General features: G+C 38.9%; 1 protein-coding gene across 1 annotated transcript in view; it reads right to left on the bottom strand.

The window, feature by feature from the left end:
- TNNI3K (TNNI3 interacting kinase) overlaps positions 1 to 23357 on the bottom strand; it is a 282262-nt gene that overhangs the window by 103203 nt on the left and 155702 nt on the right. The window contains exons 18-20 of the mRNA XM_060089965.1: positions 4957 to 5009; positions 4588 to 4640; positions 640 to 772 (exon numbers count right to left, since the gene is read on the bottom strand). Coding sequence (XP_059945948.1) covers positions 640 to 772; positions 4588 to 4640; positions 4957 to 5009 — 239 coding nt within the window. The remainder of the gene's footprint in view (positions 1 to 639; positions 773 to 4587; positions 4641 to 4956; positions 5010 to 23357) is intronic.

Below are 23357 nucleotides of genomic sequence, written 5' to 3'. Positions count from 1 at the left end.
GAATGCATCTATATATGTAATACAAAATTAGAAAAACCAATTCTCTTTTGTATAATGTGAGACAAGCAGAAAGCAGTCCTGATAGGTTATTTTTATGTGTTGCTACTTTCAGCTCATTCTTATATGCACATCAGAAAGGCACTTCTAAGTCTAATCTCAAAAAGTAAATATTGCATTGTTCACTTTATTTGTACCCACATTCCACATGGCCATTATCATTTGCTTGTTTTATTAACAACAGGTACATCAAAGCCCTAAACTTTAATAATAAAATATACCTACACTTCTGTGTGTCTGTGTCTAAAACCACAGAGTTATAGGCCATTAAGTTTTCTGGATTGGGCCACACCTTTAAAGAATTTGAGACCGTTTCCTTACCTCTCACCTTGCCAATCCACCAAGAATAGTCATTTTCGGGAAAAAAAGTGTTTCTTGAATTTGTGAAAATGCACAGAACTCTGGAAATCAGAGAAACTTCTTTTTTTTTTTTTTTTTTTTTGGCCTCACCCCACGTCTTGCGGGATCTTAGTTCCCTGACTAGGGATTGAACCCATGCCCTTGGCAGTGAAAGCACAAACTCCTAACAACTGGACCATCAGGGGATTCCCTCTGAGAAACTTTAATTGAGGCATGGCTTACCTGGCTTGAGATGAGCGAATGGAATTTCGCCGGTGAGAAGTTCCCACAGACACAGAGCATAGCTGAAGACGTCAGCTTTGATGGTGTAGCGTGTACACTGTGTGAACACCTCAGGAGCCATCCAGCGGAGGTTCTGTAGGTCAAGAAACATCCACAAGTCATTTACCAAGTGCTTAGTTCTTCTACTGTAGAATACTGTTCTTCTTAGCGAGGATTTGTTAAGTGGTCTCTCGAAGTTCTCAAAAATATAAACTTAAAATAACATCGATACAGCCCTCAGTGTGTGCAATAAACTGGCCCGTTCATACAAAAACAGTGTGTTTACTGCTGCAGTTAAGGTTTTTAAAGGGCATTTTCTTTTATCATTGGAAGATATGAAATCCATAATTCTTCCCAAAATATTGCAACAATATTATTCACCAAGTAAGACTGCCTCTTATGAAATGATGATCACAGCAGCAGCATTTTTTTTGTGTATCTCTGAGCATCTTTCCCCTGGAAGCCTTACAAGCTTCTGAATAGCCATCCATGGGTTCATCCAAGAGCTCTATGCCTCCCTGGGGGTGAGTCATGCACTGTGGGAGGAAGCTTCCCTCCTTTAGAGCTTCAGGTTGTAGTTTAGGAAGTCACTAAATTAGACCCATAAATAGGGCCCTGATGACTGAGGAGAGAAACGGCCTGAGGGGAGTGCCCAGAATATTCGTGTGAAGCAGATTTCTTACTGGCAGGATCAGGTCTGTCACATCTCCTTTGTTTGCCCAGCGGTGTTATTTCTGAATGCTGTTTGCTCAATATTCCAGAAAGCAAGCCCATAAAACGTTATAAGTTTCCCTGTACAAAGGTCTACCTTCATGTTTTCAAGGCATCATTTACACCCTTTTTACTTGCAGTTATGTATTTTTCATTTTTAAATATAAGTTTCCGTTCTGGGATACAAATGCATAAATTTGGTTTATTTTGGCGTTTAGGAAAAAGAGCACTAGATTTTGAGTTAGGAAATGCAAATTCTAGTTCTGGCTCTACTGCAGACTATTTGGGCAGTTCTGGGAAAGTCTCCTATGCTTCCTGGACCTCAGCTTCCTCAAGGGCAAGACTGAGGAGGCAGGCCCTTCCAGCTCTAAAACCCCGTGGCTTCATAGCCGTATCAATGGATTTTGCCAAATACCTGCTTTCTTTGTATTTCCACTGAAAGAAACCGGTATTCTTTTATTACTCCTAGTGAAATTCTGTGTGTAGTGCTGCCTGCTGATAATTCTTTTGAAGTGTCTACATTATTTTGAAGTCATGCATAATTGCAGCTTTCCAAGAATATCTTTATTTCGATTATGGTGCTTATATGCAATTCTTCCACACGAGCTTTCACATTCCAAATAACGTCCATTTATATAGCACATTATGTGTTGTGTCACAACATTGCATAAGGGGGAGTAGGCATACAGTATGGCCATTTTTTCACAGGGGGGTAATAGAGTAATTAGCAAACTTACATAAGGCCACATAACTAGTAAGAAAGAAAATAACCTTCAAAATAAATATAGAGTAGTGCTGTGCTTAAAGACTCCACTGCTAGGATAAAAGAATATTACTTGCTATTGGTGAAATTCAATTCAATTCCATTTGACAAAAGGTTATTTAGTCAGAGAGTCTCAACTGGCTGCATTTTAAAATCACCTAGGGGAACTTTTAAAAGATACATGTACCCAAGATCAACCTCAGGCCAGCGAGATCAGAATTGCTGGGGGTTGGATTGAGGTAGGATGCTTTTACAAAGTTTCCAAAGTGATTTCAATGTGCAGCCATGGTTGAGATCCACTGAGTTAGTTATCTCTATGTCAAAGGTACTAGATGAGATCTGTGTGTCCTGTCAAAAAAGGACTCACTCTTCCCACGTCTCATATCCTACCATTCTCTTCCTTGCTTACTCCACTCCAGTCACTCTGGCCTTGAACACACAAAGGACTCTTCTGCCTCAGGGCCTCTGCTCTTATTGTTCCCCCTTCTACACTGCTCTTCTCCTCTCATGGATAACTCTACCATAGGTCTCTTATCAAACATTATCTTTCTCTTTCTCTCATCTAAATGGCTCCCCCCATCACTCTCCATTCATATACTCTGCTTTGTTTTTTCTTCATAACACTTATCACTGTCTGGTACATATTTTGTTAATTTGTTCAACGTTTATCTTCTTCTATTAGAATATTAGCTCCATAAAAACAAGAACTTTGCTTTGTTCACTGCAATATCCCCAGTTCCCTAGAATGTCTGGCATCTAGTAGGTATTCCATAAATATTTGTTGAACGAATGAGTGAAATTTAATTGGGGAAACCAGCATGCTTAATCCTACTTACAAAACAACATTGTCCATGATGTCATTCCTGCCTTCCTCTCTTAACTCATCTCTCATTTTATCTTCCTCACACAGCGCATGCCAAGCTATATGAAGTCCCCCAGGAAGTCTGGTGTTTCTCATCCTCCCCTGTGCCTTTGCTCATGCTGTCGTTCACTCTGTCTGAATTTATTTATCCCTATTCATTCCACCTGAGCTTCCATGATGCTTTGTCACATCTCTGTCACTGAATGTCCCCACAGTTTTCAATCTTATCTGCTTAGTACTATGTTTTTTTTTTCCTGCCAGAAAATGAGTTACTTGAGATCAAGGACTAAGCTTTTATTTGCATTTTGTATTCCTGGCCCTTTGCACGATGCCTCACACATTGTAGGTCCTTGATAAATGTTTGTTGAGTGAGTCAGAGTACTACCTAGCAGTGTAAACAAAGTGCTACAAAAGCACAGAGAGAAAAGTGTGTGGGGAGGAGGAGGGGGGAGGAAGTTTATGGGAGGGAAGAGTAAAAATGGGTAAAATTTCCTGAGCCATGCAAGATGAGTAGACTTCCTGCAGGTGGGGTACAGTAAAGGGCTTCACGGGCAGAGAATATGATGCTGGCAGAGTCATTGGGCTGTGAAAGTGAATGAAATGTTTGGGGAATAGCCAGATGGCTTGTATGCCAGGGGCATAAGGGACTTGAGAGAACATTTAGTGGGAGAGGAGGTCACAGAGGAGCCTTGGGGTCAGATCTGGCGGGGGGATATAACATTTTAAGCATCATTGATGGTTTATAGTAAGAAGTGAATTGTCAGAACACAACACTTGGCTGATGTTGCAAAGAATGAACTGGAAGAGAGGACTGTAGTTAGAAGCCTAGAGCAATGGTCCAGAAAAGAGATGGAGAGGACCCAAACTGAGGCAGTGGTAAATGAGAGTTTGGGATGAACTTTAATAAAGAAAAGAAATAGAAACAAACAGAAAAAGTGATTGAGCAGTGTGTAAGCAGAAGCAGGAAAAGGAAGGAACAGAAAATTAGCCCAAGCTTGGGTAATTAAATAACACAGCTAGTCCAGAAAGAGAAGTGCACTTCTTTGTGTGGAAGGGATGGGAGAAGGCAGATGATGAACCTAATTGCAGACATTTTGAGTACAATTATGCTTGCTTCAGATGTTAACATTTATATTTTTCTTAAACATTAATGCTTGACTATATCACCTATTGCCTTACAATGTTAAAATGGAAAACTATGAATTGTTAGTAGATGTGGGTAAACTATGGATTTTATGGTTACCTATTAAATGTTAACTCTACCACTTAATAAGGCGATCTAAACATGAATGCCAATTATCCATGCCTGCCATGTACTTTTCAATTATATTTGAAACAAATTCTGTTATTTTTTCTGTAACATTTTCCAAACATATATCTAATCTATTTCTCTAACAGAGCCTTGAAATAGTTCTTTTGGGGGCTTACTGAAAATAGAAACATAAAACATTATCCCGCCCTTGGGAGAATGACATTTCTTCCAGTTAAAGCTGCTTTCATCTCCCTTCCTCTCATGCTGAGTTTACACATTTTAATTGTTTCATAATTATAGGGAACATGAGCAGCAACAAACCCCAGGTTGTTTTGTCATGTTGTCTTCATCCAGAGACTGCAGAAATCTTGATTCTGAGGGAAACAGAAAACAAATTCATGTCAAAGGAAATATTTTAAAACCAAGGTCAATGATTACAGCTAAAAGTTTGAATCCCAATAAACCTCTATCTTATTTAAATTTTCACTTCCTTTCTTTTAGCTGAGGATATGAAAGAGGAAAAACCAAAATAAATGATATACTTTTAAAATTCATTGAAATCTGAATGACTTAGAGAAGTATAGCTGTCATTGTGAAATCCATTTTCTGATCCATTATATAATATCAGCACCAATGAGCAATGGAGAAAGAAACAGATGCCAGTTTGGGCATTATTCATGGAAATCTCACCTCCAAAATCTGCCACCACAGCATGCCCATCCTCATAGAGAAGAATATTGTGACTGTAAAAAAAAAAAAAAGTAGATATTGAGTATACTATTTCCTAATCTGAATGACGTCTCAGTGAAGAGGACGATAATCATTATTTGTTTACCCCAGAGGTTAAATGACTCCCCAAAGGCTAACAGACATCTCAGATTAGTGACTCTGATTTTCTTAGTTTTGCTAATCTGAAAGGAATGTTTATAAAATGTGGTCATTTTATATCTGACTTTGAAAGTATACAAAGTATTCTACTTTAGATAAACCTTCTAAACATGTCAAAAAGACCCATTAGTTGAAGATCAGTTTTTCAGCTCTTTGAAGTTTATTTGCTAACAAAATTTGGCTACAGGCAATAGTAAAATGTATCTGTGAGCATATCAGAGTCAGAGCAAGGGAATAAGCTTGCTAGAACCCTAGGCTTATAAGGACAGTTCAAGGCAGCACCTGACATGAATAGGAAAAGGACTCTTTACGGAAAATGTCTTGGTCATTATGTTCTAGCTAGAATCCCAGGACAAAGAAGTGTTTTTAAGGCCTGTGAAATGAGGCTGGCTAATCTACTTTTTAAGGTCTGGGAGAGGAAAACATATAAAGGTCTTCAAAGCCTCCTTTCCAAACCAGAATTCAAGCTAGATCAAGGCTGTCCTTTTCAAGAAGAAAATCAAGGCTGGAGCAGTCCAAAGAGAGGTCATTCCTCCCACATATTGGTGAACTGAGTTGTGGGATATCTTATGGACAAATGTATTGTGACCCAAGATTGTCTTTGAGTGTTTCTTATTGAATGTCTTTCTTTATGCTTATTTCACATTTGGCTTCTAAATGCGTCATTTCAGCATTAGGAGATCTCCTACTGGGTTTCTTTTAGTGCACATAGGCCATACTATATGAATTTATCTGCTCTATCCTTAATTGTTTTGCTTCATGATCAAAAAGGAAAATTTTATTATTTTCTAGTCCCAAATAAGTCCAGTATGATATTGAACCATTTATATAAGTGCTTCCAGGTGCTGAGTTGAGCTTTATAAGAAAGTTAGTTTTGAACTTCTCTTGTATCATAAATGAATTTTACCTTTATGGTACACATTTAATCCTCTTTTCAACTACAAAAAATCTAGAATGTGTTCAAGATTTTTTTTGCTTGGAAGAGCACAGTATAGAAGTAATATAGGATGTTGAAACAAAAACCCCAAGATGTTCTTCTTAGCTGTAAATTACCAATTAATACATGCTATGAGAATGACACTATCATGATAAAGAACTCAGCATCAGGAACTCTCTGGAAGTTCAAAGGTAGCAAGAAGAATGCATCAAAATGCTGTACCACTAGATTCCTTGAAGGATTTAAGTGAGTTCCTGTACCACAATCCCTTAGCCTATCAAAGGATAATGAGTGTTACATTTCATAGATATCATTAAAACACATGCTGAACATGAATTACCAATCAAATTAAACGATTATATGTATAGTATCCTATCCATTAATTTAATTTTGATTCAAATTAATTATCTAGAACAATGGTTATCAAAACAATTAGCAGCATATTCTCAATATAAAAAACAGATTTGTAAATGGAGCTGTAAATTTGTAATGGAGCTGCCTTAGTTAAACACAGGGAAAGGCTCACAGAACCCTTACTTAAGCTTCACCTTTTCCAAAAATAGCATTCCTTGAGGCAATAGCTTAAAACTATGCATGTAGAGAAGCCCCCAAATAAGTTACATGTCTAGGGAATAATTTGTTTATTCTTTTGTTTGCTTAAATTTCTCTAAAGTAAATATTTTATGTTAACAAGAATAAGGATGATAATACCAGCTAACTGGAGTTGTGGTAGTGAAATGTTTAGCAAAATTTTACTCTTCTAGCAAAAGAAACAAGGGAATTTGGTCACTGGACTGCCCAGTGATTCCTGGTATGAGAGGCAGGATGTCTCAGGACGCAGAGATTCTGCTCATTGTTGTACCTCCATCATTTTTAGCATGTGTTTATTTTTGGCACACTGCTTATACTCCTATCACATTGGAGTACTCAATAAACATTTTTTGAACAAATAAAAGAAACAAAATAGAAAGTCACAAGTTTGGAAGGGTAAATATTACATTAGTTAATCAGCAAGTACTTATTGAATATCACTCATCATTCTATAAATATTTAAAATTCATAGACTCATATGATTGGAAGATAAATTAGAACTAACCTAGTTTAACCCTCTTAGCTCCGGAGGAGGAGTACAAAGCTCAGAGAATTTAAGTGTATCAACAGACATTATATAAGTAGCTAGTGGTAGAGAAGATATAGAATCCACTTCATATAGGCCAGCATTTCAAATTTTAGAAAAGTGCCTGGCAAATAGTAGGTGATCAGTGAATTTTACAAATTATTCTTGTGTCATATTATGGACCTTTCCCCAAAGCATGTTATTTACTTTCTCCACATTATCAAGACACACTGTTGGTGGGAATGTAAATTGGTACAGTCACTATGGAGAACAGCATGGAGGTTCCTTAAAAAATAAATCACAGCAAGATCCTTTTTGACCCACCTCCTACAGAAATGGAAATAAAAACAAAAATAAACAAATGAGACCTAATGAAACTTAAAAGATTTTGCACTGCAAAGGAAACCATAAATAAGATGAAAAGACAACCCTCAGAATGGGAGAAAATATTTGCAAATGAAGCAACTGACAAAGGATTAATCTCCAAAAATTACAAGCAGCTCATACAGCTCAATTTCAAAAAACCAAACAACCCAATCCAAAAATGGGCAGAAGACCTAAATAGACATTTCTCCAAAGAAGATATACAGATTGCCCACAGACACATGAAAGAATGCTCAACATCATTAATCATTAGAGAAATGCAAATCAAAACTATAATGAGATATCATCTCACAGCAGTCAGAATGGTCGTCATCAAAAAATCTACAAACAATAAATGCAGGAGAGGGTGTGGAGAAAAGGGAACCCTCTTGCACTGTTGCTGGGAATGTAAATTGATACAGCCACTATGGAGAACAGTATGGATGTTCCTTAAAAAATTAAAAATAGACCTACCATATGACCCAGCAATCCCACTGCTGGGCATATACCCTGAGAGAACCATAATTCAAAAAGAGTCATGTACCACAATGTTCATTGCAGCTTTATTTACAATAGCCAGGACATGGAAGCAACCTAAGTGTCCATCAACAGATGAACAGATAAAGAAGATGTGGCACATACATACAATGGAATATTACTCAGCCATAAAAGGAAACACAATTGAGTTATTTGTAGTGAGGTGGATGGACCTAGAGTCTGCCATACAGAGTGAAGTAAGTCAGAAAGAGAAAAACAAATACCATATGCTAACACATATATATATATATATATAGAATCTAAAAAAAAAATGGTCATGAAGAACCTAGGGACAAGATGAGAATAAAGATGCAGACTTACTAGAGAATGGACTTGAGGACACGGGGAGGGGGAAGGGTAAGCTTGGACAAAATGAGAGAGTGGAATGGACATATATACACTACCAAATGTAAAATAGATAGCTAGTGGGAAGTAGCCGCATAGCACAGGGAGATCAGCTTTGTGCTTTGTAACCACCTAGAGGGGTGGGATAGTGAGGGTGAGAGAGAGACACAAGAGGGAGGGGATATGGGGATATATGTATATGTATAACTGATTCACTTTGTTATAAAGCAGAAACTAACACACCATTTTAAAGCAGTTATACTCCAATAAAGATGTTTAAAAAAAAAACCCAAAAAACTAAAAATAGAGCTACCATGTGATCCAGCAATCCCACTCCTGGGCATATATCTGGAGGAAACCATAATTCGAAAAGAAACATGCATCCCAATGTTCATTGCAGCACTATTTACAATAGCCAGGGCATGGAAGCAACATAAATGTCCATCGACAGAGGAACGGATAAAGATGATGTGCTACATATATACAGTGGAATGTTACTCAGCTATGGAAAGGAACGAAATAATGCCATTTGCAACACCATGGATGGAACAACAGATTGTCATACTGAGTGAAATAAGTCAGACAAAGAAAGACAAATATCATATGGTATCGCTTGTATGTGGAATCTAAGAAAAAAGGTACAAATGAACTTATCTACAAAACAGAAATAGAGTTACAAATGTAGAAAACAAACATATTTACCTGGGCATAGGAGGTGGGGAGGGACAAGTTGGGAGATTGGGATTGACATATACACACTACTATGTATAAAGAAGATAACTAATAAGGACCTACTGTATAGCACATGGAACTCTACTCAATATTCTGTAATGGCCTATATGGGAAAAGAATCTAAAGAAGAGTGGATATATGTATATGTATAACTGATTCACTTTGCTGTATGCCTGAAACTAACACAACATTGTAAATTAACTCTACGCCAATAAAATTTTTTTGAAAAGTGTTAAGTTTGTAGGATATTCCCTATAGAGGTTTTTCCTATATCTACGTTTTAAGTCAAAACATTAGATAACTAACTGAATTTTAGGATAACACAAACTCAATAGCAATGTTAATTACCCTTGTTAACTTGACTTTGCCTTTGAAACTTCAGCCTTTTTAACACCACTTCTTTGACGACATGAACTTTGAGAGAAGAATAACAATAAAACATACAAAGAAGGATAACTCAAGGTTTTTTTTTTTTTTTTTTTTATAGCTTTTCTTCTTTTCTTATTTCTCCAGTGGCTTTCAAACAACAATGGTTGCTTTTGCTTGGGTTTCCCAGCAAAGAGAGATCAAGATAAAAGCATATAAATATATGCTAACATTGGACTGAATTAGCAATCATAAAGCAATGTGATGATGGAGGCAGCAACTAAAGCAAATCATCCAGAAGCCAAGGAATGCCACAGCTTCTGGAAGCTGGAAGAAGCAAGAAACAGGCGGCTCTAGAGCCTGTAGAAAGCGCTGTCTCTGATGACTCCTTGAGTTTAGCCCAGGAAAACTGATTTTGATCCTCTGACTTCCACAAATGTAAAAGAATAACTATATGTTGTTTTAAAAAAAGGACACTATGAGAGATGCAAAGTGATGCACATTACAGATTCCATCCTCAAAGACCTTACAATCAGCTCACGAAAGCTTAGATGAGTGTGGGTACATAAGAATTCCAAGAAAACAGTGGAGTTATAAAAGAAATTAGCTTTGAAGTGGGCCTCAAGGAACAGTCTACAAATATTGGCTGAGAGCTGATCATGCACCAGGAAATTTCCTATACACTGGGATATAGTGGTGACCAAGACAGGCAAAGAGCTTATGTGCTTACAATGAAGTGAGGTGGAAATGAGGCTGAGACAAAGGGGGAAAGAAGTGTAGGTCAGGGAAAATCTTGGTAAACGCCAAGAGTTGGGACTGTGTGTAGTCTGTAAGAGGAATAAAGGAAGGATGTACTTACTAAATTGGAGATTGCATGCTGGAGTGTCATGGGGGGAAACTGAGCAGAGGTGGTGTTGGATTACAAGGGGATTTGAAAGCCAGGGAGGGAATTCCAGGCTCGAGACAAAAAGCTAGCAGGTTTTTAAATATATAGGGTGCAATGCTCTAAAATCAAGGGACTAGTGTTCAAAAATAATTTGAGGTACTGAAAGACAAAAGTAATAAGGTAAAGTGGAGAACAAACAAAACAAAACAAAAAAATAGGATGAATCCATCAAAATATTTGAAAGAAATGTTTAGATCTTGGGACAGCTTAGATATAGAGAAAAAAAAGGGAGCAAAAAGACTTAGGATCATCTTCAACTTTTCCAGTTTGGAATACTTAAGCAGAAAGGAATAACATATCCAAATAGAAATGGCTGTCTTACTAAAAATCCTGTGAATTTTTTATGAAAAATATAGTGGCTGACTTGGGAGGCTCAGGAACTTGACTAAAGTCATTGCTGTGCTTGGCAAGATTGTACTCACTAGATAAATAGCTATTATTTTTACTAAACTGAAATAACATTCAAAGTGAACTCTTTTGTCCTTAACAAACAATAGCAAATTAAACAAAACAAAGATGTAGTGACAATTTAGGAACATAGGGACAATGTGAGTTCATAGCAGCAAAGGGGGCCATATGTCAAAAAGGATGCTATGAAAATGTCATTGCAGTATGAGAGCACTTTGGTAAGTGCTGGAATAAAGTGAAATGTTCTTTTCACCTCAAGATAGTCTTTTGGATCTGTCCATTTCTTCGTTAAATGCTCACTAACAAAGAAAACTAATTTTTAGAACTACCTCTAAGATTCACCCATTAATTTTTTAGTTTAGTGCTAAGCCGTACTTCCTATCTAGAGTGAAGCAAATGGAGGGAGACAAGTAAGGATGAAGTTGATGGAATCTGTGCTAATCAGTGACAGTACAAATGCCTCCTGATGGGTGTCATATCAGAGTCAGAGAGGTAATCTGACAGGTCACCGGCATTGGAGTAGAGGGTTCCTAGGGAAAGGGCTGACCTTGGAGCTGGGATAATAGAAGTGTGATAATTATTAGTGATGAGCTCAAGGGTTTATTACTGAGATATGTCGTGAACTGCAAGTTTTGGGAAGGGTGAGAACAGTGAAAGTTGTGGGAGTCATGTGACAGTAACAGAAAGGGTGGTAATAAAGAGAGAAGGGATTAAATATGGCGTGAGAGCCTCCTGTGGGCACACACCGGTGCTTTCAAGATTTTTACGTTCCTCATGGAGCCACTTTGTGGTTGGTATTAGCAAACTTCTTCTACAGATGGATAATGGAGTCTCAGAGCAGTTACGTAAGGTGGCCAGTATCATAGCTGGTTAAGAGGTGACTCCAGCAGTCAAATTTCAGTCTCCAAAGTCTGACCTTTTTAGGAGAAGCTGACCCTTGCATCGTCTGGATGGGCCCTGATGAGCCAAAACTGCTAAGGCTGGATGTCTGGACAGAACTTCCAGAAATTTTGCTTGGGTAAAGAGTGGTCTACCAACTAGTGTCCAAAAACCTGTGTTCAATGTATGACTGTAAGGTCATAAGACTGAAGTAACAAGCTACATGGAAAGTAATCCAGTACACCTCTGTACCACCAAGACACAGCAGGCAAAGACTAACCTTCTTCCCTCCCAGAGTATGATTAATGTGTCATACGCAGGAATGAAGCACAGTCACTGTGAACGGGTACTTGCAATCCGGCCTGGGAAATAAGCCAGACACATGAGGAGTGTCAGTGGCTTGGAAGCTATCATCAGGATCAAAAGAGAGAAATAAAAGAAAGGTGATGGGAATTCTGAGATTTCCTCTCCCCCAGAAGACCATTTGGGAGGTTCATTTTTATTTCTTTGCTTTTGTGGAAGGTTCTGGGGAGTGGGAGTCTGCTGTTATATCTGATGCTTTACGGAGCACCTTCACGCACATGGTCACATTTGGTGGAAGCAGTCGAGTCAGACCCTTTTAATTTGAATTTGATAAAGAAACCTGTCAGTAACTGCCGGCACTAGCACCTTAGCCCCAATCCTACCACCTGGGAAAGGAATCCATGGGAGGTAAGGGGCAGGAGATGAGATAGACTACCCCGAGAGTAAGGCAGAGAACAGCTACTGCAATACACCAATCTGTACACACAACAGTGCCCATGCCACTGGCACACACTGCTTGCCTTCTAAACTCTCCAGACACATGGTTAAGGGTGAAGTGTCACTGAGGAACCCTCTCCAGATAGCAGTGAGTTTGGTAAAACCATTAAAGGAAGTTAAGTAAGGCTTCCCTGGTGGCACAGTGGTGGTCCCCTGCCGATGCAGGGGACGGGGTCGTGCCCCGGTCCAGGAGGATCCCACATGCCGCGGAGCGGCTGGGCCCGTGAGCCATGGCCGCTGGGCCTGCGCATCCGGAGCCTGTGCTCCGCAACGGGAGAGGCCACGGTGGTGAGAGACCCGCATACGGCAAAAAAAAAAAAAAAAAAAAAAAGGAAGTTAAGTAGATAAAGGTCAACAGGTCCTTAATTCTTACAGCAATTTTTTGGCATTTCTGGATCTAACACTTGGACTTAATCTAAGTGAGTATGATTTTAAAAGCCCATGTTATTTGTTAACTTGTGATTTTGCTGTTACAAGTGAGGCTTACGTTCAGAAGCAAGCTGTTTGGCTGACAAGTGTGCCGGGTCAATCTGGCAGTGTCAGCAGCTGAGACGGCTTTCTTGCTGCCCTGGGTCATCCTGTGTTGTAGGAGAAATGATAAGCTGCAATCATGGTCACCCCTGTGAACACTGCTCAGCTTTACTCTTCCTGCTGTGAAGGTCTAGTTTTGGGCTAGAAACTGCAGTGTCTGCCTTCAAAGAGAATGCAGTCTGATTGGAAATGCAATGCAAACTAAAAGGGAGAGACATTATCATCACAAGCTAGAATTTAAAGTGGTTTTCACTATGAAAGACCTAGAGAAGAATCCAGAGAATGTAAGAATTAATTCTGAAAAAGATCATTAACAAAGGAGAAGAAAGAGTCTTAAGAATAAGAGGGATAAGAGGTAATATGTAGGACAAGGACCCATATTCAGGATACCTGGTTTTTGCTGTTTCTAGTCCTGTGATTAAATCATAATTCTTGAACTTTTCAAGTCTTCCTTTCCTATCTTTAAAAATTGTGAGGGGAATGAAGGATTTTAAAAGAGATAACAGGGCTTCCCTGGTGGCACAGTGGTTGAGGGTCCACCTGCCGATGCAGGGGACACAGGTTCGTGCCCCGGTCCAGGAAGATCCCACATGCCGCAGAGCGGCTGGGCCCGTGAGCCATGGCCGCTGAGCCTGCGCGTCTGGAGCCTGTGCTCCGCAACGAGAGAGGCCACGGCAGTGAGAGGCCCGCGTACCGCAAAAAAAAAAAAAGAGAGATAACACATGGAATTTTGTAAACTGTGAACTGCAAAATAGTTTTTTTTTTAAACTAAATTTATTTATTTATTTTTGGCTGCGTTGGGTCCTCGTTGCTGCACGCGTGCTTTCTCTAGTTGTAGCGAGCAGGGGCTACTCTTGGTTGCAGTGTGCAGGCTTCTCATTGCGGTGGCTTCTCTTGTTGCGGAACATGGGCTCTAGGAGCATGGGCTTCAGTAGTTGTGGCGTGTGGGCTCTAGAGCACAGGCTCAGTAGTTGCTCCGCAGCATGTGAGATCTTCCCGGACCAGGGCTTGAACCTGTGTCCCTGCACTGGCAGGCGGATTCTTAAGCACTGTGCCACCACGGAAATCCCAGTATTGGTTGTTGTTAATAAACATATGACCTAGCTTATGGAGTGTTTGTATGACTTAAAGGCAAATGTGCTTTGTAAACCACACAGCCGTGTACATGTTGGGTATTAAGTGATGAGTCTTGAAAATGAAGTGGCTTCCTGAATCAAAACCCACAGACTTAGAGAACGAACTTATGGTTACCAGGGGGGAAGGGTGGGGGGAGGGATTGTTAGGGGGCTTGGGACTGACATGTACATAATGCTATATTTAGATAACTGTCAGATAACTGACAAGGACCTACTGTATAGCATAGGGAACTCTGCTCAATATTCTGTAACAGCCTAATTGGGAAAAGAATTTGAAAAAGAATAGATACATGTATATGTATAACTGAATCACTTTTTTGTACACCTGAAACTAACACAACATTGTTAATCAACTGTACTCCAATATAAAGTTAAAAAAAATTTTTTAAAAAAGAAACTGACTTTACTATGGAATATTTCAACTCACTTTTAGCCCTAGATCTCTTCTCCTTCCATTCCCATTATCTAAATATACAATACTACTGCTGCTTGATTGAATGACTGCATTTCACCTAAAAGAATCTTTGGTTCCCCGACTGCATTGATACTGCAGTATTTGGACTTGGCTCCAGCTTTGTCTTTCATTATGAAGCAAATGATTTGGGTCAATTGTTTATGTAACAGAACTGAGTATTTATCTTTTTTGAAGTGTCTGTCCCTTACAGTAAAGTTCTTTTAACCTCAACAATGCATGCACTTAGCAGAATACAGAATGTAACTGAGGGGAAGATTTACTTCATTCAAATAAGCGATGTGTGGGCCTCCCTGGTGGCGCAAGTGGTTGAGAGTCCGCCTGCTGATGCAGGGGATATGGGTTCGTGCCCCGGTCTGGGAGGATCCCATATGCCGCGGAGCGGCTGGGCCCGTGAGCCATGGCCGCTGAGCCTGCGCGTCCGGAGCCTGCGCGTCCGAAGCCTGTGCTCCGCAACGGGGGAGGCCACAACAGTGAGAGGCCCGCATACCGCAAAAAAAAAAAAAAAAAAAAGCGATGTGAATACAACCCATGCTCTGACCTTCACTTCTTTCTTCCACAGTAATAACAGTTCATTTTCAGAAAAAGAGCAAGCTGTTTTCAATGTGGTGTGTGTGTGTGTTTATATCTTTTAAGTGTTTTCTCCAGTTATCTTTTAAACAAAAGTGAATGGAAGTTAAATTCTTCTGGTTCCTTGTGACAAAAGAAAATTTTCTCCAACCTCAGAACTGAATTAATTCAATGAAGTCATTATGTAAACATCATGAGTCTTTTCATTTTAATTGCCTGTATTGAAAATTTACCTAAAGTGCTTAAATGATTCATAATCAGTTGGTTATGCACTATAGTCCAATACTAATTGTCACTATTAATCAGACTGGCCTGATTATGAGACAATTTTCCAATTCTGACTTTCTTCCAGAGCAAGACTGAAGTTCATGGTGGCCTTAGAAGGATCAAGGTGACTTGCAACTCTCACTCCACTGCCATTAAGAGTTTTTTTAAGCCACTTAAAGAAATTGCATAAATATTAATTCATTTTTTTCGGAATTATACAACCATGTAATTGCCTATGTCAGTGGCTACTAACGAACACTAGTTTGCATGGCCAACCTCTCAGTGTCCTTATTTGAAGAGATGACAGCCCCCAAACTGTAAATCTAATAACAGCACAGCAATGCTTCCCAGACTTCCTATAAGCCACTGTTTTCTGTTATATGCCTGATGGTGATTAACTCACATGATTAAAGACACATGGCTATCGGCATGCCTGGAAGCATTCCAAGGGTTAAATCAGTGGAAGCAATTAGGCTTCATTTTCAATCTCATCACACTGTGAAAGTCATTAGTTTACAAACACATGTGCCTGACAAGCAATCACTCAGACCTGATGCTGAGGGGCCCTGGATCTGCCTGCTGTCACATTTTGCTGGTGGGGTGGTAGTGCTACGTTATCGCTTGGGACTCTCTTCCTGCCTAAGACCTCTCTCTGGGGAGCACGGCCTTCTTGACCTCCAGCATAGGCAACCACATTATTCTCTCCTCTCCAGTCACCCTTGAGCAATTGCCACTGCCAAACTCAATGTGGCTTCTTTAACTCAGAGTATGTGAGCCCCATACTCTGAACTGCTTCCAATTTGTTTCAAGTATAATCTAAGGTGTTAGCTAGACCCTTGAAATGCAGTACAACTCACTTCTACTTGCTTTGGAGCTTTGTACCCTTTCCTAAAAAAATATTTCCAAGTCATCTAGATTAGCTCCTTGTCGTCTACACATATTCTCGTAGTCTCTCCTTTTTGGTATCTTTCTGCCTCTGACTTTTTTTCTATCATCTCTGCTTCCTACTTCATTAGGTAACAACAACTAATCAAAAACTCATTATCTTCATGAGGGGTAACTGCTGGAGGTCTTGGGTTTGAGCCCCAGATAATGGAGATAACATATTTGGGTTCAGAGAACTTATTGGTATTTACTTATTATGTATGTTTATGTGGTAATGGGACCCTCAGCAACCACTTGAGGGTTCCACAATTTTGGCTGCATGTAGAAACCTGGTAACAATTGTATAGTAACATCAGAAATCACATACTCTGCTTCATAGCTAAATAAAGCCTCCACGTATATTCTTGATGCCTCCTTTGTACCTTGGGGCTCAACATAAACTATTCCAGGATGCCTACCACGACAAGGAAATTTTGTTGTTGTTCTTCTGCAAGAAGTGTGAAGTCTCTGAAACTCATTTTTAAGATTTTATTTCATCAGGGCACCCTCCTTGCCAAAGGCCAGAGAAGCCTAAGCCTGGATTTCTCTATTAATCTTTTGAAGGTAGTTCTTCACTAAAAATAAGAACTGTAATTTTATTTTTCCATGTTGCCGAAAAGTGACCCTAGTTTTGGCTTCATACAGACTGCCTTGGTCCTTTGGAAAAGGCATGCAGGAGAAGAAACATGTTGACAGAATGATAGCTTCCCCAAGCTCATTCAGGAATAACAATATGCTAATCTTGAACATCATCTAGGTAAGAGAGAAGGAATTTACCAAAGTCCCATATCATGAACTTCTAAACACTGAAAGCCTAATTTCAGGGAACTCTCAGAAACCATGGAAACAGAAAACTCCAATAAATGCAAAGGATTGCAAAACCTTGACTTTTCTTAAAACAAACTCCAGTCTGTCAGTAGAAGTATATTTGAAGACTTACTTCTAAAGCTACTGGATTTGTCCCATTGCCAGTGAGATTGAAGAGGTGGATTATAAGATTTGTATTGTGGTTAAACCCATTTATTGAGGGTAATGTGAAAAAACTCCATACTCTTCTTCACTTACTATTTGCTCAGCACCATGAAACGTGAGTGGAGCAGCGATAATGTCTGAATAAATCTAACCACACACACACACACACACACACACACACACACACTATTGATTGTGACGTTTCTGCGAAATAGTGCCCTAGAATCAACAATCAAGTACAATTTCCATTTCTACGCTAAAGTTATTACTTATTCTTCTTAACAAGGTGTAATCTTATGAGGAACCTTAGGTATACAAACTGCAAATGGAACTTTATGAATGAGAAAGGGACAATCGATATCACAGACATCAACAGCTATGCATTCATTATATATCATTTGTTTTATTTTAATTTAAAATTGAAAAAGGGAATATTGGAAAACTTCATATTGACTATGTTTCCTTCACAGGATCTAACATTTTTCTAATGCACTGGGACCCTGGATGAGCAGGGGGCTTTGGCTTCAGACATTTGGTTGTGAAACCTATGTTTGGGGGGGTGTGGTAGCAGGACAGTGGGGAAACTTTTCTCCCACAAAGCACATGGTCAGGATTTTGAGGAAGGATGAAAATGGCAAAGATATGCAACATCAAAGAGTTAGAAAAGTAATAATTAGCTAGCCTGATTACCAAAATAAAACCACAAAACCAAAAGCATCAAAAAAGTTTCCAGCTTTTGCTGCTTCCACTATCATCTAAATACTGCTTCCTAGTCACTTTTCTGAACACAGTGATTTTTAATAATACTAAAACCTCTAAGTTTCATATACAAACCCCACTTTGTATGTAAACCCTGAAATTCACTGGACATTTATTTACATTGAGGAGAGAACATAAGTCTACCAAAACAAAACACAGAAAATAATATGAAAGCAAAAACTTGGGGGACTTAGGACAAACAAGAGATATAGCAAGCAATATTTTAGAATTTGAAAGGATATTAGATATTATTAAATGATCTGTTTATAAAGGAAGAATTTGAAGAGCTTTGTTTTCTGTCAAGGTCACTACTGGATTTCCTGACTGATAACTGTTCATTTTCCTGCCTCACTTACTTCATTTTCCCTGATCTCTGAGAACCCAAGCCCATGTTAAATATAGAGACATAGATGCTAAGGGCACCAACTACAGATGACCCAGACTCACTTGTACCCAAAAGTGTCATAGGACTCTTCTCAACCACTTTTAAGAGAGCAGATCCAGTACCAACTCTTTGGGAATGTGCCATGGGCCTTCTGAGCATCCATTTAACACTGGGACACAAAAGGTCTGTGATAAACCCTCTATCTCTGTATATTAAAATTAATTCCTAGACATTAATAGGGAAAAAGAAAAGGCCAGAGAGAGCATGGAATAAGAACTGAAATATATGAAATACAAGTAAAAGAAGAAAAATCCCTGAGTTTGGCGTGACAAACACCGTTGATTACGTGCCAAGTTTCCTGTTAAAAGACCCCAAATTAGGTGTACACGTGCCGAGCAGAGGAGGGCTGAGCTTAAAAATAACAGCTGAGAGGAGAGCTGGGTTTTATCAACAAATAAGGTTTCCGTATGAAACAGAGCAGCGTCGGAAGTGGGCAGCTCCATGAGAGCAGACGAGTAGGCTCCGTCTCTGACAAACAGAGGCTGTGCTCCCGCAGAGCTCGGCCTCTAAGGAGGGTCTCCTTCTAACTCTCAGAATGAGCCACAGATGAGTATTCTGAACAGTGTGACTTCAGGGGAACTTGCTTGCGGTCCTTCGGGAAGCAGGGATTTGTAGGTAAATCAAGAAAGGAAACCGTTTACCTACTGGACTAATCTGACGCTACGACTTTTACTATGGCGTCTCCATCCCTCTCAGGGAGCACAGGGAGACGAAGTGCCCATGTCTGCAAAAGGGCAGGTTACAAATGTACTTAATCCTGCATGCCTTCCTTCAAGGACACTTTGAAAATTCAAAAGGAATGAACAGGTCTATTTTTTTTTTTTTAAACTTGCTGAATCGCTCAGTGTCTCTTTGGTTGCTGAGAAGAGGGGCTCTTAGTCTTTTTCCAGACACTAGATGGTCTATCCCTGTGGGATAGAGTATTAGTCACAGAAATGTAACTCATCAGCCATGAAGGTTTAGGGCTATTTTAGTTCTAACACTTTGTCAATGCTGCGTGGCTGTCCCCACCATGGCCCCTGGGCCTTCCTCCCTCTCTCCTTCACTTTGTTCCTGTTGTCTCCTCCAAGTGTGAATTCACTTCCAACTTTTCCTCTAAATAAATATCCCCATTTTTCAGCACCCAGTCCAGTGATCCCTTCTTATCCTGGCTTTCCCAGCACTTGACCCCAATATGATTATAAGCTCCACGGACACAAGATCCATGAACCAGGGAAATTATTGGTGATCGATAATAAACTCTTATTGAATTAAATTTTCTTCTTGATCCTAGAGAAATAAAGGTAAGGAAAGAATTAGAATGATTGGGGATTTTAAGGGGTGGTTATATTCAGCATTGATTTTTCCTAAATTCCATAGAATTGAATTCTGTAGCTACTCTGACCAAACTGTTGTTTTCTATTTTCTGTAATAGATCCAAATTTGTGACTCAAAATAAATTCTCTGAGACTTAAAACCTTGATTTCACTTTTTAGCCTTATTCCAGGCAAATTCTTATCTGTCAATTTCCTGTATAATCAGCATTTACCCTACAAATATTTGGTTAATATTTATTTGGCATCTACTATACTGCTGAACACAGAAAAAGCTTTAGAACAAACCCACCTTTCCATTAAAGATAAGGAGATGAGCTGAATAAGCATTTCGTACTTTCCCCCCTGGTTATTGACTGCTCTGCCTGAAGCTCTATTCACCCCATTGACCCCTCCCCCCATGCCCTTGTGCAAGCAACAGCTTCAAGAACAAGCTTACCCAAATATTCTAGCCCACGTCCCGGACTCTGAAACTGAATGCCTATAACACTATTTTCAGTTCCATACATTTGGTATTTAGAATATGCTCTCTTTTCTTATTTCTTCTTTTTCTATATATCTCTTATTTCCCCCAGATACATTAAAACTATTCTTAAAACATTTTATTATACTTTGCCCCCTAGGACTTGGAAAATTACAGCAGCTCAAGAAACACTATGGTTGTGAATAATCAATATAGCTACTAATACAACATCCTGCCTTTTTCAAAGTAACCCTCTGGACAACAATCTATTTCTCTCTTCCTCTTTCTGGTCCATACTCTTGAAGGGTTTTCTTAAATTTACTGCTTCTACTTCTTTACTGACTATGCCCTCTTCAATACACTAGTCTCACTTTTTGCCCTGCCACTCCAACAAAACCCTTTTTTCCAATGTGAACTTCTGTTTTGCTAAATGACACAGGCTGTTGGTCCTTGTACCATATTCTATCCTAAGCCCTTCTTATTCTTGGCCAAAGCTTGCTTCTTTTCTCTTAGTGAAAGATATCACCATGAATTGAGTTACCCAAATAAAAACCAGGGAACCAAAATTGATTCCTCCCTGTCCTTCGATCCACTCTTAAAAATATCACCATGTACCATCAATTCTACCTTCTAATATGTTCTACATCTGTCCAGTTATGCCTTCTACACATTGAGCACTTATTCCCTATGGACAAGTCAATAATGTTGATTAGAGTCCCATTTGTAGAAAAGATCTAATGTTAGGCATGGTGTTAGATATTAGGTAATAAAAGTAAGTAACACTTAAATATAACTATGTGCTAAGCATAGTTATAAGCAATATATGTTAACCTATCTAATTGTCACACAACCCAATGAGGTTGGTATAATAATTATACCATTTTAAACATGAAAAAATTGAATTGCAGAAAGGTTAAGTAACTTCCCTAAGGCAACATAGCTAGGTAGTTTGAATTCCTTATTTCATTAATCTCCATAGTAGGCTTCTATGGTGGTATTAATATTTCAACTTAGAGCTGAGAAACTTAAAATAATTTCCTTAAGGCCACACATTTGATAACACTGTCAGAATTATGCTTAGAATCCACATCTAGTTGGCTTGAAATTCATTTACTTTCTTCCACAAATGCTCTGACAGGGTCACATAGAATACTTTAAGAAAAATTAAATTGGAAGGTACAGCCTAATTTCTAATATGTTACATTAATTTAGGCACATTTATTTTGAATACTGTTTTTTTATGAAAGCAAAGAGGATGAGCATTAAAATAGTGAAGTCTATAAATTAAAGAAAGTAAATGCAACAAAGGACAGAAAATGATGACCAAGGAGAAAAGGCTGGACATGGAGAGGGGAGCAAAAAGGGACCAAATGAAGGAGAGAGGTGAGGTGTGGGAATGGAGAAGCTAGGTAGGGGTGCTGGTGATGGAAGGGACTGGAAGGAGGAGCTAAGCTGGAGCATGAAAGGATGAATGTCCTTGATAGTGCTTAGAAAATCTAATGAGAATGTGTTAATAGAAAATGTGACATGTGACTAAATCGTTCAACAACATGCATATTTCATGACGTTGGCCTTATGTGACTGGGTTACTCATAAGTCTACCAGCTGAAACAAAGCCAAAAGATACCCGGTGATTTTATTCAAGTTTACCATCTACCCAGTCTTTGCATGCAGCACGGAAGTGACAAATGATTACTATTCTAAAAACGTCTACAGGCTATCCAGCATGTTGTGGATACTCTGTATTCTGTACTTACCCAGTGCTGCAGAACATTTTGTTCCTAAAGTATTTAGTGGTTTTTTGTTTTGTTTGTTGTTTTTGGCTTTGGTTTTGATTTGTGTATAGCCCTTCTATTTAACTCAATGATGATGGAAACAACAATCTTATAAATGTTATACACACATGTTTTATAGTCAAGGAAACAAAGGCAAACATCTATTTGAGTGTCTGGTCTCCAGAGGACATGATGATTTGGAGTGGCCCCAGACTCAGGCCCTTGGAGGTTGGTTAGAGGGCATTTATGGAACATGGAATGAGTAAGGCTCTGGGAATCAGAGCAATTGGGTTCAAATATCAGCTCTGCCATTTAGTCAACTGAGTGACTTGGGGGAAGAAATTAATTTACTGAACTTCAAATTTCTCTTCTTTAGCATTGTGAGTTTTTTTAAAGATAAATATTAAATGAAATAATACTTGTGAAAACATTCATGGTTTATTCACATAAACCTGACACAAAGATGACAACACAAACAAATGATACGTTCCTCATGGAATAAAAAATATACATATATCCTCATTTTATGACATATGAATGGGGATGTACGAACAATTTTAAACTGTGCTCAAAAGAACAAATAACCTTAGGTAGAAATCACCTTAAAGCATTAAGTCTTTCAGAAGATGTGCTAAAACTTTATTGGTTCCAAAGATTACAAGTCATTACATATCTCAAAAGGGTTCATTTAACCCCCAGATTTAGAAAACCCTTTCTTAGGATGAGTGGGTCCTAAAAAGAAACTATTGAACTGAATAAATTAAAAAGCAAAACAATCCAGGTCTCTTTCCTTGACTTACATGGTACTCTTCAGTTTTTCAGATTTTGCTCAACTGGAAAGGAGGCTTTCAGAAGGTTGCTAAATAGAGAGTTTGGCTGTCAGTAGGGCATTCCATGCAAGAGTGCTTATGGTGGTAATCTACAGAGTGGGCCTGAGAAGGTCCAGCAGGTGCCCACCTGCATGATATGACTTATGTCTTTACTCCTGCCAGCTTTCAGGTGATGTCAGTACCCTTATCCTTAGCAATTAGACCTCTCCTGTGAAATCTCTACCAATTTCTTTATTTTACAATCATCTTTATTCCTAGTTTAAACCCTTCCAGCTATAGTGTAGTAGAAAGAACAGTGGATTTAGAGAAACAAGA

This window comes from Mesoplodon densirostris, chromosome 2, assembly GCF_025265405.1.
Source record: "Mesoplodon densirostris isolate mMesDen1 chromosome 2, mMesDen1 primary haplotype, whole genome shotgun sequence".
Classification (NCBI taxonomy): Eukaryota; Metazoa; Chordata; class Mammalia; order Artiodactyla; family Ziphiidae; genus Mesoplodon; species Mesoplodon densirostris.
This window is presented reverse-complemented; position numbering and strand designations above follow the sequence as displayed.